This window comes from Girardinichthys multiradiatus, chromosome 7, assembly GCF_021462225.1.
Source record: "Girardinichthys multiradiatus isolate DD_20200921_A chromosome 7, DD_fGirMul_XY1, whole genome shotgun sequence".
Classification (NCBI taxonomy): domain Eukaryota; kingdom Metazoa; phylum Chordata; class Actinopteri; order Cyprinodontiformes; family Goodeidae; genus Girardinichthys; species Girardinichthys multiradiatus.
In genome coordinates this window covers 44,894,699-44,907,305 of record NC_061800.1, presented here as the reverse complement: position 1 = coordinate 44,907,305, position 12,607 = coordinate 44,894,699, and the positions used below count along the sequence as shown (strand labels likewise).

The 12,607-nt window shown below is 39.7% G+C and overlaps 1 protein-coding gene across 2 annotated transcripts; it reads right to left on the bottom strand.

Annotated features, from left to right (window-relative positions):
* Nucleotides 1-1,647: 1,647 nt before the first annotated feature.
* si:dkey-3d4.3 (leucine-zipper-like transcriptional regulator 1 homolog) lies at nt 1,648-10,697 on the bottom strand. 2 transcript variants are annotated; one of them, XM_047370708.1, is made up of 9 exons: nt 10,545-10,617; nt 10,171-10,251; nt 7,323-7,515; nt 6,747-6,829; nt 6,564-6,642; nt 5,876-5,922; nt 4,927-5,047; nt 4,414-4,597; nt 1,648-2,319 (listed from the first exon to the last, which is right to left on the bottom strand). In XM_047370708.1, the coding sequence occupies exons 3-9, from the start codon at nt 7,489-7,491 to the stop codon at nt 1,755-1,757; spliced, it is 1,248 nt and encodes a 415-aa protein (XP_047226664.1). In that variant the 5' UTR covers nt 7,492-7,515; nt 10,171-10,251; nt 10,545-10,617; the 3' UTR covers nt 1,648-1,754. The 2 variants fall into 2 exon arrangements, with proteins under 2 accessions (XP_047226664.1, XP_047226665.1); XM_047370709.1 differs by lacking the exon at nt 10,171-10,251 and having other exon boundaries at nt 10,545-10,697.
* Nucleotides 10,698-12,607: the final 1,910 nt, after the last annotated feature.

The window sequence follows — 12,607 nt, the reverse complement described above, 5'->3', positions numbered from 1 at the left end:
TTTTTTCAGTGTTGGTAGTTGTTTCGATGGGGGGGGGGTGGTCAGGGGCTGGGAGCAAAACATTTACACGTGTAAAACTGAGTGGTTTTCAGTTTGAATGAGTCCATTTGAAGAACTGTAACCATCAGGAGAAGTTTAATATGGAACTGTGTTGAAACCATAACAGCAGCCAGCCTCCTCGTGGACCTGTGGGAAAACATCTGCCTGTCTTCAAGTAGACAACCCACAAGTAGACAGTACTGTAAAGTCTAGGTAGCATATGTAATTTGTAGTGACATAACGCAAAACTAACAATGTATTTTATCATCTGAACACATTGGGAGAGTTATTTCTCTCTTGAGCCAATGCTGAGACTCAATATGTCCATTAGGCTTTCTTCTCATTTGTGTTTAAGGCAACCAATCTAAATCCTGCTGTTGAGATTTTCTTTAACTCTACCGATCCCTCAGTTTCTCTGGGAAAAGGTCTTTTGACGGAACTTCAAGTTAACTTGGAAGCTTCGGTTGATTCTCACCTCTGGAACGTTCCTAACGGCAGCCGGGCCGGGCCTCTCCAGAGATGAATGACTTGCTGTTGAGGGAATGCAACCATTTATTCAGGTGTGTTGGAAAAGGGATGCATCTAAAAGTTGCGGGACAGCTGCTCTTGAGGACAGGACTTGGGCGCCCCTAATCTATGGAATATTGTCAACAAGCGGGGTCCCAAACTCCAGCAAAGTCCTGCAACTTTAAGGTGTGTTCCAGGTCCAACACACCAGAATTACTCTAGTTATGTCTACAGATCCCTATTAATGATTCAGGTGCATTAACACAGACCTCTAACAGCAGCAGGGCACCAGCCACCTGAGGACTGGAATTTGAGATTCTTGGTCCAAAAGAAAAGATGTGGAACTGAAGAGCCATGCAGATAGGATGAAGGCCTTTAAAATGCCATCTGGGCTTCAGCAGACCCACAGACTCGCATCCCGTGTTATGCTGCACCAAAGCAGTAATTCATGCAAAATGGGCCATGACCAAGTATTGAGTGCAAGTACTATACAGTACATGGACATACTATTCAATAAATCATCTTTTGTAAAATAAAATAATTTATATTGGTTTTAATATTTCCTGAGAAGCAAAAATGTGGGTTTGTGTTAGCTGTGAGCCATGATGGTGAAAGTTAACATAAACTGTATCCTACATGTTGTAGCTCTTTCCTGGTTCAGCAGATCTGAATTCAGTACCAAGCCTCTGCAGAACCTGATGACCCGGCGAAGACGATTCAACCATCTGGAGCAGAGACACATCTAACACCTGCAGGACCCTACGGACTGGTGTTGGTCACCACTATGTGGTAGCACTGACCTCACACGTCTGGACCGAGTGTGATTTGAGCATGTTGAGCTCTGGCGCCCTCTGCTGGAGAGCATCATGATCACAGTTTTTAAAAAATGTGTTTTAGTTTGCCGTAACCAGATTTTGAAGGTTTATGGTTCTGAACAATGAGAAGGACATTTGAGCATACTTCTGTTGTGTTTTCCCACATAGACGGGTTTTCTTCCACGCTGAAACCAGAAATCTGTCTTTCTAGTGCTATATTTTCATTTCTTTTAGAATTTCACAGTAGTAGGTGGAATAAATCCAGGAATTCACAGAAAAACTTCCCGATGATATAAAACACTTTTATATACTCACTTATGTACAAGTAACAGTTGTGAACAGAGGGGAGGTTTTAACACTGGTTCTTTTAAGAAAACGTTTCATGTCTCCTGGTTAGGAGTCAGTCAGGGTCATACTCCAGATGGAGATGGGACTCTGTCTGCTGTAAGGTCTTCCTCCCAGCACCAGCAGCGTGTCAGGCAGATTCTTTAAGATGTCACCGTCTCCCTGGTTGAGCAGCAGCTCTTCAGAGCAGCTCCACTGCTTCCTGAAAGCTTTCTTCTCAAACATCAAAGATTTCTCCATCAGCTGAGGATCGTTCCCGGGCTCACTGCGGGTGTCCAGCTCTGAAGAAGACAGACTTTTGCTGAATGTCTTCATTTCTATGTCTGAGTGGGAAGCAGGGAAGCACTTGTTTTTAAAATGCTTGGGTTTAGCATCCGAGCTGAAGCTGCTGGCGTCGGGCTCGTAGCTGCGACCGAGTCCAACGCAGCAGTGGTGAATCCTGTCTGGAGCGTCGGAGCCTGGGAGTGACGCCACCTGGCTCCAGCTCTGAGAGGAGAAGCTGTACCTCCATAGGCTGTTGTTTGGAGAGTTCTGGCTCTCACCGCCCCCAAAAAGGAGCATACTGTCCCTGTAGGTCACAGCAGCGTGGCCTATGAGCCGAGGAGGGCCCAGCCTGCCGAACACAAGCAGAGAACCTATGAGTTGGTTGGACAATGCCAAACAGCGGGTCTCTGTGCAGAGCTTTGTGCTGATAGATCACTGATAACAATATTCTTGCATTTGTGTTAGAATGTTTTGAAATTATGCTAAGACTATATTAACAGGCAGAGATGTCTGCAGAGGAACCAGCAGCAGGGACAGTAATTCCAGTCCAATAAACCTAGACCAGCCACAGAAGATATCTTCACTGATCTACCTCAAAATGACTCCCAAACCTCTGTCTGCCAGGTATACCTCATGTAATGCACGTAATAATGAACCTTTATTTAAATAATGTCACAGACAATTTACAGTCTGCAGCCCAAACACACCATGGCTAGCATTCAGACTGTTTCTATGAGCAAGGAGGATACTGTAAAAAGTTTAGGTAAAATAGGCTCAAAGGTTCATTTTATTTTCATGTAGGGTTCTTATTGTAAAGATTCAACATTCGGTGCTCTCTGAGAACTGCATTATCCTGGCTTTACCTTCACTACATTTTTCCTAAGTATGCCATCTTGAAATACTGCATTGACCGTCAATAATGACACATATTTTGTTAAAGTGAGGGATTTATCTGCATTAACAATGGTGTCAGTCATTTTTCAAGATATCATTATCGGATTTTTATAACAATGTTTATTTCCATCTTCTTGCCGTATTTTGGGAAAGGAGGGCCATGTGGTATTTGTTTGGTCATGTGACTTTGATGGTGATGCAGCACAGGATTGTGGGTTGTTTACCTCAACCAGAGAACCAATGTGAGCGGTGTCTTTTTTTCTTCATGTCGAAAGGGTAAATATGTATAATATATATATATAATATTGGTAAATATTGGTTGATGGCCAATATTTACCAATATTTACGGTGGCGCAGTTGGTAGCACTGTTGCCTTGCAGCAAGAAGGTCCTGGGTTCGATTCCCGGCCGGGGGTCTTTCTGCATGGAGTTGCATGTTCTCCCCGTGCATGTGTGGGTTTTCACCGGGTACTCTGGCTTCCTCCCACAGTCTAAAGACATGCCTGTTAGGTTAATTGGTCTCTCTAAAATTGCCCTTAGGTGTATGAATGAGTGTGTGCATGGTTGTTTGTGTGTAGCCCTGCGATGGACTGGCGACCTGTCCAGGGTGTACCCTGCCTCTCGCCCATAGACTGCTGGAGATAGGCACCAGCTCCCCCGTGACCCACTATGGAATAAGTGGTAGAAAATGACTGACTGACTGGTTGATGGCCATAACAGCAATATTAACGTTAGATATCAACACTGGCCAAAATTTTAAGATCAGCGCATTCCTAGTTATAGAGACAACTTAATACAGTTTTAATGGTAATTATTGATGATTATTATTGATGGTAATTATTGATGATTATTATTGATGATTATTATTGATGGTAATTATTGATGATTATTATTGATGGTAATTATTGATCATTATTATTGATGATTATTATTGATGGTAATTATTGATGATTATTATTGATGGTAATTATTGATGATTATTATTGATGATTATTATTGATGGTAATTATTGATGATTATTATTGATGATTATTATTGATGGTAATTATTGATGATTATTATTGATGATTATTATTGATGGTAATTATTGATGATTATTATTGATGATTATTATTGATGGTAATTATTGATCATTATTATTGATGGTAATTATTGATGATTATTATTGATGATTATTATTGATGGTAATTATTGATGATTATTATTGATGGTAATTATTGATGATTATTATTGATGATTATTATTGATGGTAATTATTGATGGTAATTATTGATGATTATTATTGATGGTAATTATTGATGATTATTATTGATGATTATTATTGATGGTAATTATTGATGATTATTATTGATGATTATTATTGATGGTAATTATTGATGATTATTATTGATGATTATTATTGATGGTAATTATTGATGATTATTATTGATGATTATTATTGATGGTAATTATTGATGATTATTATTGATGATTATTATTGATGGTAATTATTGATGATTATTATTGATGAGCCTGTCTGTTTCCTAGCAACAGGAAAAATCGGGACTCACTTGAGGCAGGTCCACGTATGGTTGGTGGAATTCCACTTCCAGAAGTCCTTTTGCTCCCGCAGACCTTTCAGCCCTCCAAACAGGAACATGCAGTTCTGGTAGGCCACGGCGGAGTGGTTGTGTCTGGGTCCAGGAACTGATGATCCCCGCTCAGAACCGCTCAGAGGAGACCAAGCCATGGTATCTGTCAAGACAAATACACCTGAAGTCCACAGACTCCAAATCTCAGTTTCGCCTCAGCTGAACTCTAATATGACCTCTAAAGCTCAGCTCACAAATCAGCTTGTTCAGATAAAACACTAACTCAAGCTAGTGTTTGGATCAAAAAGGTTTAGTCAAAGGTTCTGTGAGTTCAGCAGGTCTGACATGCAGTCAATGGGAATCTCGTGGAAATGAAACAAAAGCTGTCAAAAAAATCCTCAATCCCCATTTTTCTGTTTTCTAATAAAGTAAATTTACTAGATTTGTTCCTACTCGTTCTTGATTTTTCTCATATAGGCTAAGAAAACTCACTGAAATCTAAACTCCAAAACTCCTGCAAGGATCCTTTAATGTCCATGAAACCTCCGTAGACGAGCATGGCAGATCCCAGCACCACGGCGCTGTGTCCTTTCCGGTTGCTCGGCCTTTGGGTCTGCAAACACAAACATCAGTAGGACGTTAAAACACGACTCATCTGCGACAATCTGTTCAAATGTTAAATGTTTTATCTGTGCTAGCTTCCACTGTTCTCCTGATAAATACACCCCTTAAACCTGAATATCATTTCCTCTTGTATTGGACTGGCGCTATCTGAAAGCTGACTGAAAATGTAATAAAAACAGAGAAATAAAAGTAAAGAAACATTTGAGTTGATTTATTCAGTGGGACAAAATCTCATGTTAAATACTTCTAACCAAATCAGCACATGTTTTCTACTGGACTGAGACGTCTGTGGAAGAAGGTTGAATCTCTCTTTATTTTGCTGTTTGTTTAAGATTTATCCTTTGTTTTACACCAGGCCTGTTTGTCACAGTTCAACTTTTAATCGGCTCTAACTGCAGATGCGGGCCTGTTCTCTTATCTGTCCGATTCTGAGAAGTAATAAAAGGAAATGGGCCTCTGTGCCATGTTATATTCAAGCTCTAGGGAAATGGGAAACATTTGTTTTGTAGGAGTTGTCAGAGATGCCAGTAAATGAGGCAATAGTAACTTTATTACATTTTTTTCTCCAATGGATAAATGTAATGAAATGAAAGGGTGGATGATGTATCACAATAAATGATGAAATTCTTTTCATCTTTTTTTTTAAAAACCTGTGCCAAAAATTGTGGAGGGCGTCGTAAAAGACGCAACAAAATATTCTGAAGAGGACATTCGATATGCCACTTGAGAAAACAGAGGCGGTATTTTTAGAGCTTGGGTCTGTAAAAGCTAATGGAGCTGAGAGCTCTCAGGTGGTTTCAATGTCTGTGGTCTTTACCTGAGGGGAACTGGTCTTTCCCTGACAGGGCACCCACTTCTGATTCGCTGAAACAAACAGAAAATAAAGCTTTAAAAAACCTTTGATTAAACATGTAGCCTTATTACAGAACATATAGGGGAAGAGAAACAAGCTGCAGAGTAGTGGAGCTTTAAAGGTTGTTCAATATCCTGACAAATAGGAGCAAATATTCTGAGCAATTTACAAACGACTTTCCAAGGTGTAACCCTTAAAGTTAAAATACAAGCTGTTGGATATAAGAAATTCATACATATACAGGTTGAAAGGTTACAGTTGAAATCTGCAGTTAGGCTGTAACAAGCTTTAGGTTCCCACATCTGAAGAGCCAAACCTATTAAACACAGGAGCCAACAAGCTGCAGGACATGTTCCAGAAACATCCACCTTCCTGCTCACTAATACTCCATCAAACTAATATTTACTAGCTTGTGTTTGTCTCCATGTTGGTGAATAATTGCTCTTCTTTACCAGAAACAAACATTTCCCTTTAGAAACCTAGAATGCATTAAATCAGAGATATGGAAGCTACACAGAGCAGTGACTTGTTTTCAGGTGGGTTGAAGGCTGAAACCAACATGTACGGGCAGGTCTTTTTGGTTTGAAAGCCAGAATCTTTGCTGACAGCCTGATAATTAGTTGTATGCATGCTCTTCCTGCGTGAAACTCACCGATGTCAAACACCCAGAGGGGGCATCTCCCCCCGGTGTAAGCAGAATCCCACATGCCTCCAAACACATACAGGAAACCCTGAAGAAGCCCAAATGTTGGCAGAGACAGAAACACACAAAGTTCCACTTGCATTATGCTGTCATGTTTTAAATTAGCATTCATTTAGGATGACGAGTTTGTACCTTATGAGTCACCATAGAATGCTGCTCCAACTCCTCTGGTGCAGCATCACCTGTGCAGTTCAGCTTGGTCCATTCGTCCAACACTGAAATAAACACCATTTTCACCATGTCAGGACACTGCTGCATGTTTTTTATATTTTGTGGCTCTGTTTTTCTCTAGCGTCTTTGTTGTACATCTCTTCTGTTAACGAGAGGCACAGCATTTACACATGAACTCATGTTAATGAAAGCATCTGACAGCTGCGGTAAAATACAGGTACATCTGGATTTCAATACAACCGCATCAAAAGTTACTTTATTTTAGTCACTTAGTTTAAAACGTAGTACTCTATATAGATTCATTCCACAAAGAGTGATTATATTTTAAGCATTGTTCCTGTTTTCTCACACTGTTTAAAAGTGAAACCCAATCATTAGAAACTTGAGTTGCTCAGTTTTGACATTGAGATGCCAACATTTTTAAACTGCATGTGTGCAACTGGTGGAATCTGTGTGGAGTAAGTGTACAACTCAGGTAAAAACTTTATGTTCTGGTTCTGTTTAACATTGGAGTCATTCGGACATTAGGGCCTTTACCAACACTGTACTTCCAGAAGTCTCCCAGGCAGCTGCTGTCCCTTCCTCCCAGGACGTAGACGTTCCCATTGGAGCTGCAGCAGGCATGTTTGTAGCGGGCACACGGACACAGGCTACTCTGAGGGAGCGGCGTCCACAGACTCGGATTACTCTGACCCGTGGATGGCATCTTTCAGCCTAGCTCAAACATTTTCTACAAAAAACAGAAACAACACACATTCAAGCTGTGATATGGCTTTAGAAACCTAGAACCCAGATATGGCTTTCAAGGCTAGACTGTGCCAGAAAAAACAACTGATTTAAATAAATTCTGCCAGGAGGTAAATGCCTGTGTTCTTGTTTCCTGCCAAAATCATCAGTAGAAAAGAAAACAGCACAGAGATGTAAAAAAAAAAAATGGGTGGAGCATAACACCACCATTAGTCAGGGGATATCTTAAAAAAGAGCCGCTGGGATAGTGACACATCCAACCCTGGTATCACAGAGAGGCAGCTGTGGTTGTTATGGTGGCAGTTTGTATGGTGGTTCACCTGAGATGTTCTGACTCAGAATACCTGGAGAGCCAGGAGACTGAAGAGCCCGACTCCAGGGAGAATCTCTCCAGCAACAACGTTCTTTAACAGCCGGCAGTCCCTCTACAGTTCAACTAAATCTAAAAAGATTCTTCAGCTTGTGTTACATTACTCACAGATCAGACTTACGTTCCTGCATCTCTTAACATCCTTTGGGTTTCTACATATTAAATAGTGAGTCACAGAACATGACCTACGTACAAACTATAGAATCTGTTTATTTTTCGTTTTCTATTCTTGGTTTTGTTCTGTTTTACTAAATGTGCAAATATACGGTATAACCATCCATGCATAATCAGAGTTGGTGTTGCTATTTGTCCATTTGGCCTGTAAGCTGCAACAGCTCAAGTCAAGTTTATTTATATAGCGTTCTCAGCAACAAGGCACTCAAGGCGCTGTACATAAGGACAAACATTACAATGATACAGAAAATCAAACAACAGAAGTAATTAAGAAAAGAAAAAGAGAATGGAATAATGAAAGAAAAATTGGACTGAAAACATAATTAATAATGTTTAGATAATACATTCAAAGGCCACTCCAAACAAAAAAATTTTTTATCTTGATTTAAAGCAACTTAAGGTTTCAGCGCTTTTCCAGTTTTCTGGGAGTTTATTCCAGATTTGTGGAGCATAATAACTAAAAGCTGCTTCTCCATGTTTGGTTCTGGTTCTGCAGAGTAGATTTGAGCCAGAAGACCTGAGAGGTCTGGCTGGATGATACATTGACAACAAGTCTGTAATGTATTTTGGTGCTAAGCCATTCAGTGATTTATAGACTAACAGAAGTATTTTAAAGTCTATTCTCTGAGCTACAGGGAGCCAGTGTAGGGACTTTAGAACCGGGCCGATGTGCTCCACTTTCTTAGTTCTAGTGAGGACGCGGGCAGCAGCGTTCTGGATCAACTGCAGCTGTCTGATCCACTTTTTAACCAAACCTGTGAAGACACTGTTGCAGTAATCAATTCTACTAAAGATGAACGTATGAATTAGTTTTTCAAGGTCCTACTGAGCTACAAACAAAGATGTGATGTTGAAAACCCTTCAGCTAAAGACTGACCCAGAAATATACCAGAATACAGAAAAACGTTTTCCTCTTTTCTGCGTTTTCTCACTCAGCTGAATTTAAAAGTCAGAGGATACGCTCCAACACCCGAGCCACTCAGAAGATGAAACATTTAACACTGTAGATGTGGAACATGATCCAGGTGGAGGGAAACATTACCTCATGACACGCTGTATCATGAAACAGTCACAGTGGCAAGTTTTCTTTTTTTAATTGTATTAGCTGATCATTACAGCATCTAAGCTAACAACTCCATCCGTTTATATCAAATATTTAACCAGCTAATTGAATGGAAAATTTGAGAAATATTTAGGTTTAAATTCCTGAACAAACGTTTCAGTTTACAGATGTTTTTGCATTCCCTTCATATATACCTTATTAATGTTTTAAACACAGAAACATGATGGTTTTGCTCCCATGTTCTCTTGTTATTACCAAAGAATTATATTTAAACTCTTTAGTTTGCACCAGGTTTCATGTAAACATTCATACTTATCGTGTTGTACTAATAAATCTGCCTAAATAAACTGTGCTGAGGACAAAAAAACCAAGGTATGCACCGATAAGCCTCTCCTGGCCAATACCGATATTCTTTGAGGGTTGAGCTACCAAAAACCAAGTTGTTTTTGTAAAGACTCCAACACTAAAAAGAAGCATGTGGTTCTTTGAATGCAACATAAAATGTAGGAATTACAAGTTTATCCTCATTATGTCCAAACCTTCAGCTGATTTTGATAGTGCACCACAAGTATTGGCCAACTTGAAATCTCAGTGTCAAGCAGCCAGTGTCCAAAGAAAACCTGCCCCATACATTAGCATTACCAGCCCTCAGTGACAAAACGGAAGTTATTGCTGAGGGAAGCAGTTTCAAAGTTAGCTGTTTTCTTTTTATTGGCGCTTAAAAAGAAAGTAGAGGAAAGCTCAAAAGTTGGGAGAATCTTCTAGAAAGAAAAGTGTATTTTTAACCGTACCATTAAAGAAGAAGCATGTTGTTTAGCAAAGATATGAATGTACATAAAGTCATTTTCGAGTTCCCTGGAATTCCATCATATCACATTATTTTCCCAGCAAAAACAACCGAACTGCTTTAATGACATAAGACTTCTACGGTCCTAACCTGAATTAGAGATGTTTCGGATGTTTTCCTCCGGTTAAAATGTGATTTTAGTAAGAAAGAACACATTGTATCTGACCCAAATAAAGCCACTTACCGCAACTAGCGGTTTGAATACCCGGTTGCTGACATTTAGCTGCTGCCGGGGTTCTGTTAGTAAACGGTCCTCTGAAACGCCCTGATGAGGCAGGATAACAGCATTAGTTGTAAAACGGTCCGTTAACTCACACCAACACCTGCCAATATTCGTTTAATCAGTCTGAACACAAATAACTCAGCAAGATCTACAAATCCTTTCATTTCCACCGATTTAACAAACTCTGAAACAGTTGCATGCAGGACGAGGAAATGAGAATTTTTGAGGTCCTCGACGGTTACGCAAATATATTTTAGCGCAAAACAGGCTGAGGGAATGCGTACAAAAGCATCCTTTGGTTTAGCCAATATAAAGAACATATATTTTAGTCTTACATTAACTTTCCAGGGCCTCTTCTTCTCGTTTTCGACTTTCAGTTTTGAACTTGAACATCTGGTGCTTTCAATGACCCCTCTGAAACTTTCCTGTAAACTACAGATAAAAAAGAAAATGGCAGATTACTATTGACAAACCTTTCGTGGCTTGATACGCCGAAGTATAATCCATAACAAAAGGCTTTGTGTACTTTCTTTGTACCATATTTAACCAGCTTACTGTTAAACAATCAAAAAACGTGTATGCAAATGCGATAGGCTTGTTCTGTAACGTCAAACCAACAAACCAATCTGTTTAAAATAGTCCTGTAACAATGTAATAACCTATAGGAGTTTGGCATTTAGCCTATTACACGCAACCTTGGAAAAAGCCAAGGGGTCAGTGTTTAAAATTATGGAAATTCTGAGTTTTACTATGGCAGTGAAAGCAGCTTCAGCTGGAGGGGCGTTTATGGAGCAGAAACAGACATCTTAAAAAAATTGTCACGCTGAATTCACATGCTGTGGTTGAAAAATGTTCGAATCCAGGGATTTGTTATAAAAATCACTCTGTGGACTTCAATCAAGATTTTATGTGTTGATTTTACAACTGCAAAGGCTAATGTTCCATGGAGGAGCTGAGAAATGCTCTACATTTTACCAAGTTCTGTTGTGTTGGAACACATTTAAAACTGGATACGGGCATTTGGCATATCAGTCATTCAACACATATGCAATAAACTACATGCAGATGGATTTATCATTTTTTTTAAATGTTAGGCTTGTTAATCTGAAGATATGGTTTTAAGCCTGAAGCCTAAGTGGCCTGTTCAATTCAGTTTATTTATATAGAGCCAATTCACAACAGGTTGTCTCAAGGCACTTTACAAAGTCAATTCAATCGAATCATACAGCGTTAAGTCAAGTACATATATTCCAATTGATACTAGTTATCAGACAATGCAATCAAAGTAGGTTTTTTATTCAAATTAGCTAAAAAGTTTTCTATCTACGAAATCTTCGCATTGAGTCCGTATCTTGCTGCATTCACTCCTTTTGGATGAGCATGTAGCACAGTGGACAGTCGCTTGCTTTGTGTTGTTGACTTTGCTGCAGTTCCTCATACTGAGCATGAATGTAGCAACAGTGGAAAGGAAAACTCCTCTTTAACAGGAGGAAACCGAGTCAGAGACTTGCAGCATTCACTCCTCCTGGATGAGCATGTAGCGACAGTGGACAGTCACTGGTGTAGACTTTGCAGCAATCCCTCATACTGAGCATGCATGTAGCGACAGTGGAGAGGAAAAACTCCCTTTTAACAGGAAGAAACCTCCAGCAGAACCAGAACCAGTGTGAGCGGCCATCTGCCACGACCGACTGGGGGTTTGAGAGAACAGAGCAGAGACACAAAGAGAACAAAGAAGCACTGATCCAGAAGTACTTTCTATGGAAAGGAAAAGTAAATGTAAGTGGATGTAGCTCCTTTAGTCGTTTCATCTAGAAAGAAAGAACAGATAAACTTTGAGCCAGTTTTCAAGGTTAGAGTTTGAAAGAGAGCACATAGAGTTAGTCACAGTAAAAGCTCAGTCAGTAGCCATGTCTAGGAGAATGTAGCAGAAAGAGTGAAAGTGGCCATTATGTCCTTGTTATGGATTTTCTTATCCAAATGGGAGAGAAATCAACTCATTAACAAGAGAAAGACCAGACTTTGTCTTTATAAATTTATTTAAAGGCTTTCAGCGTTTGAATGACTCTGCCACTGAGCAAATCAGAAAGGCAGAGCCCAGAACACGAGTTTACAGACAGTATTTAAACACTATATGGGTGTTACCTCAACTTAAAAGAGTTTTAGAAATATGGTCCCTTACACCCCACCTCGGATCAGAGGTAACAAAGTTATTTATGAGGGCACCCATCCCTTGAGATACAACCCTTCAGTGAGTGTTAACCATAAAACGTCTGATAATGAATTTAGAGCCCATCTGCTCTTAAGTAACCAAAACACAGAGGTCAGAGAGGAGAGAGGTAAAGAAAAGTTCAGAGCACTAAAAGAATTTTCCACAACACTCCTTTCTTCTGATTAC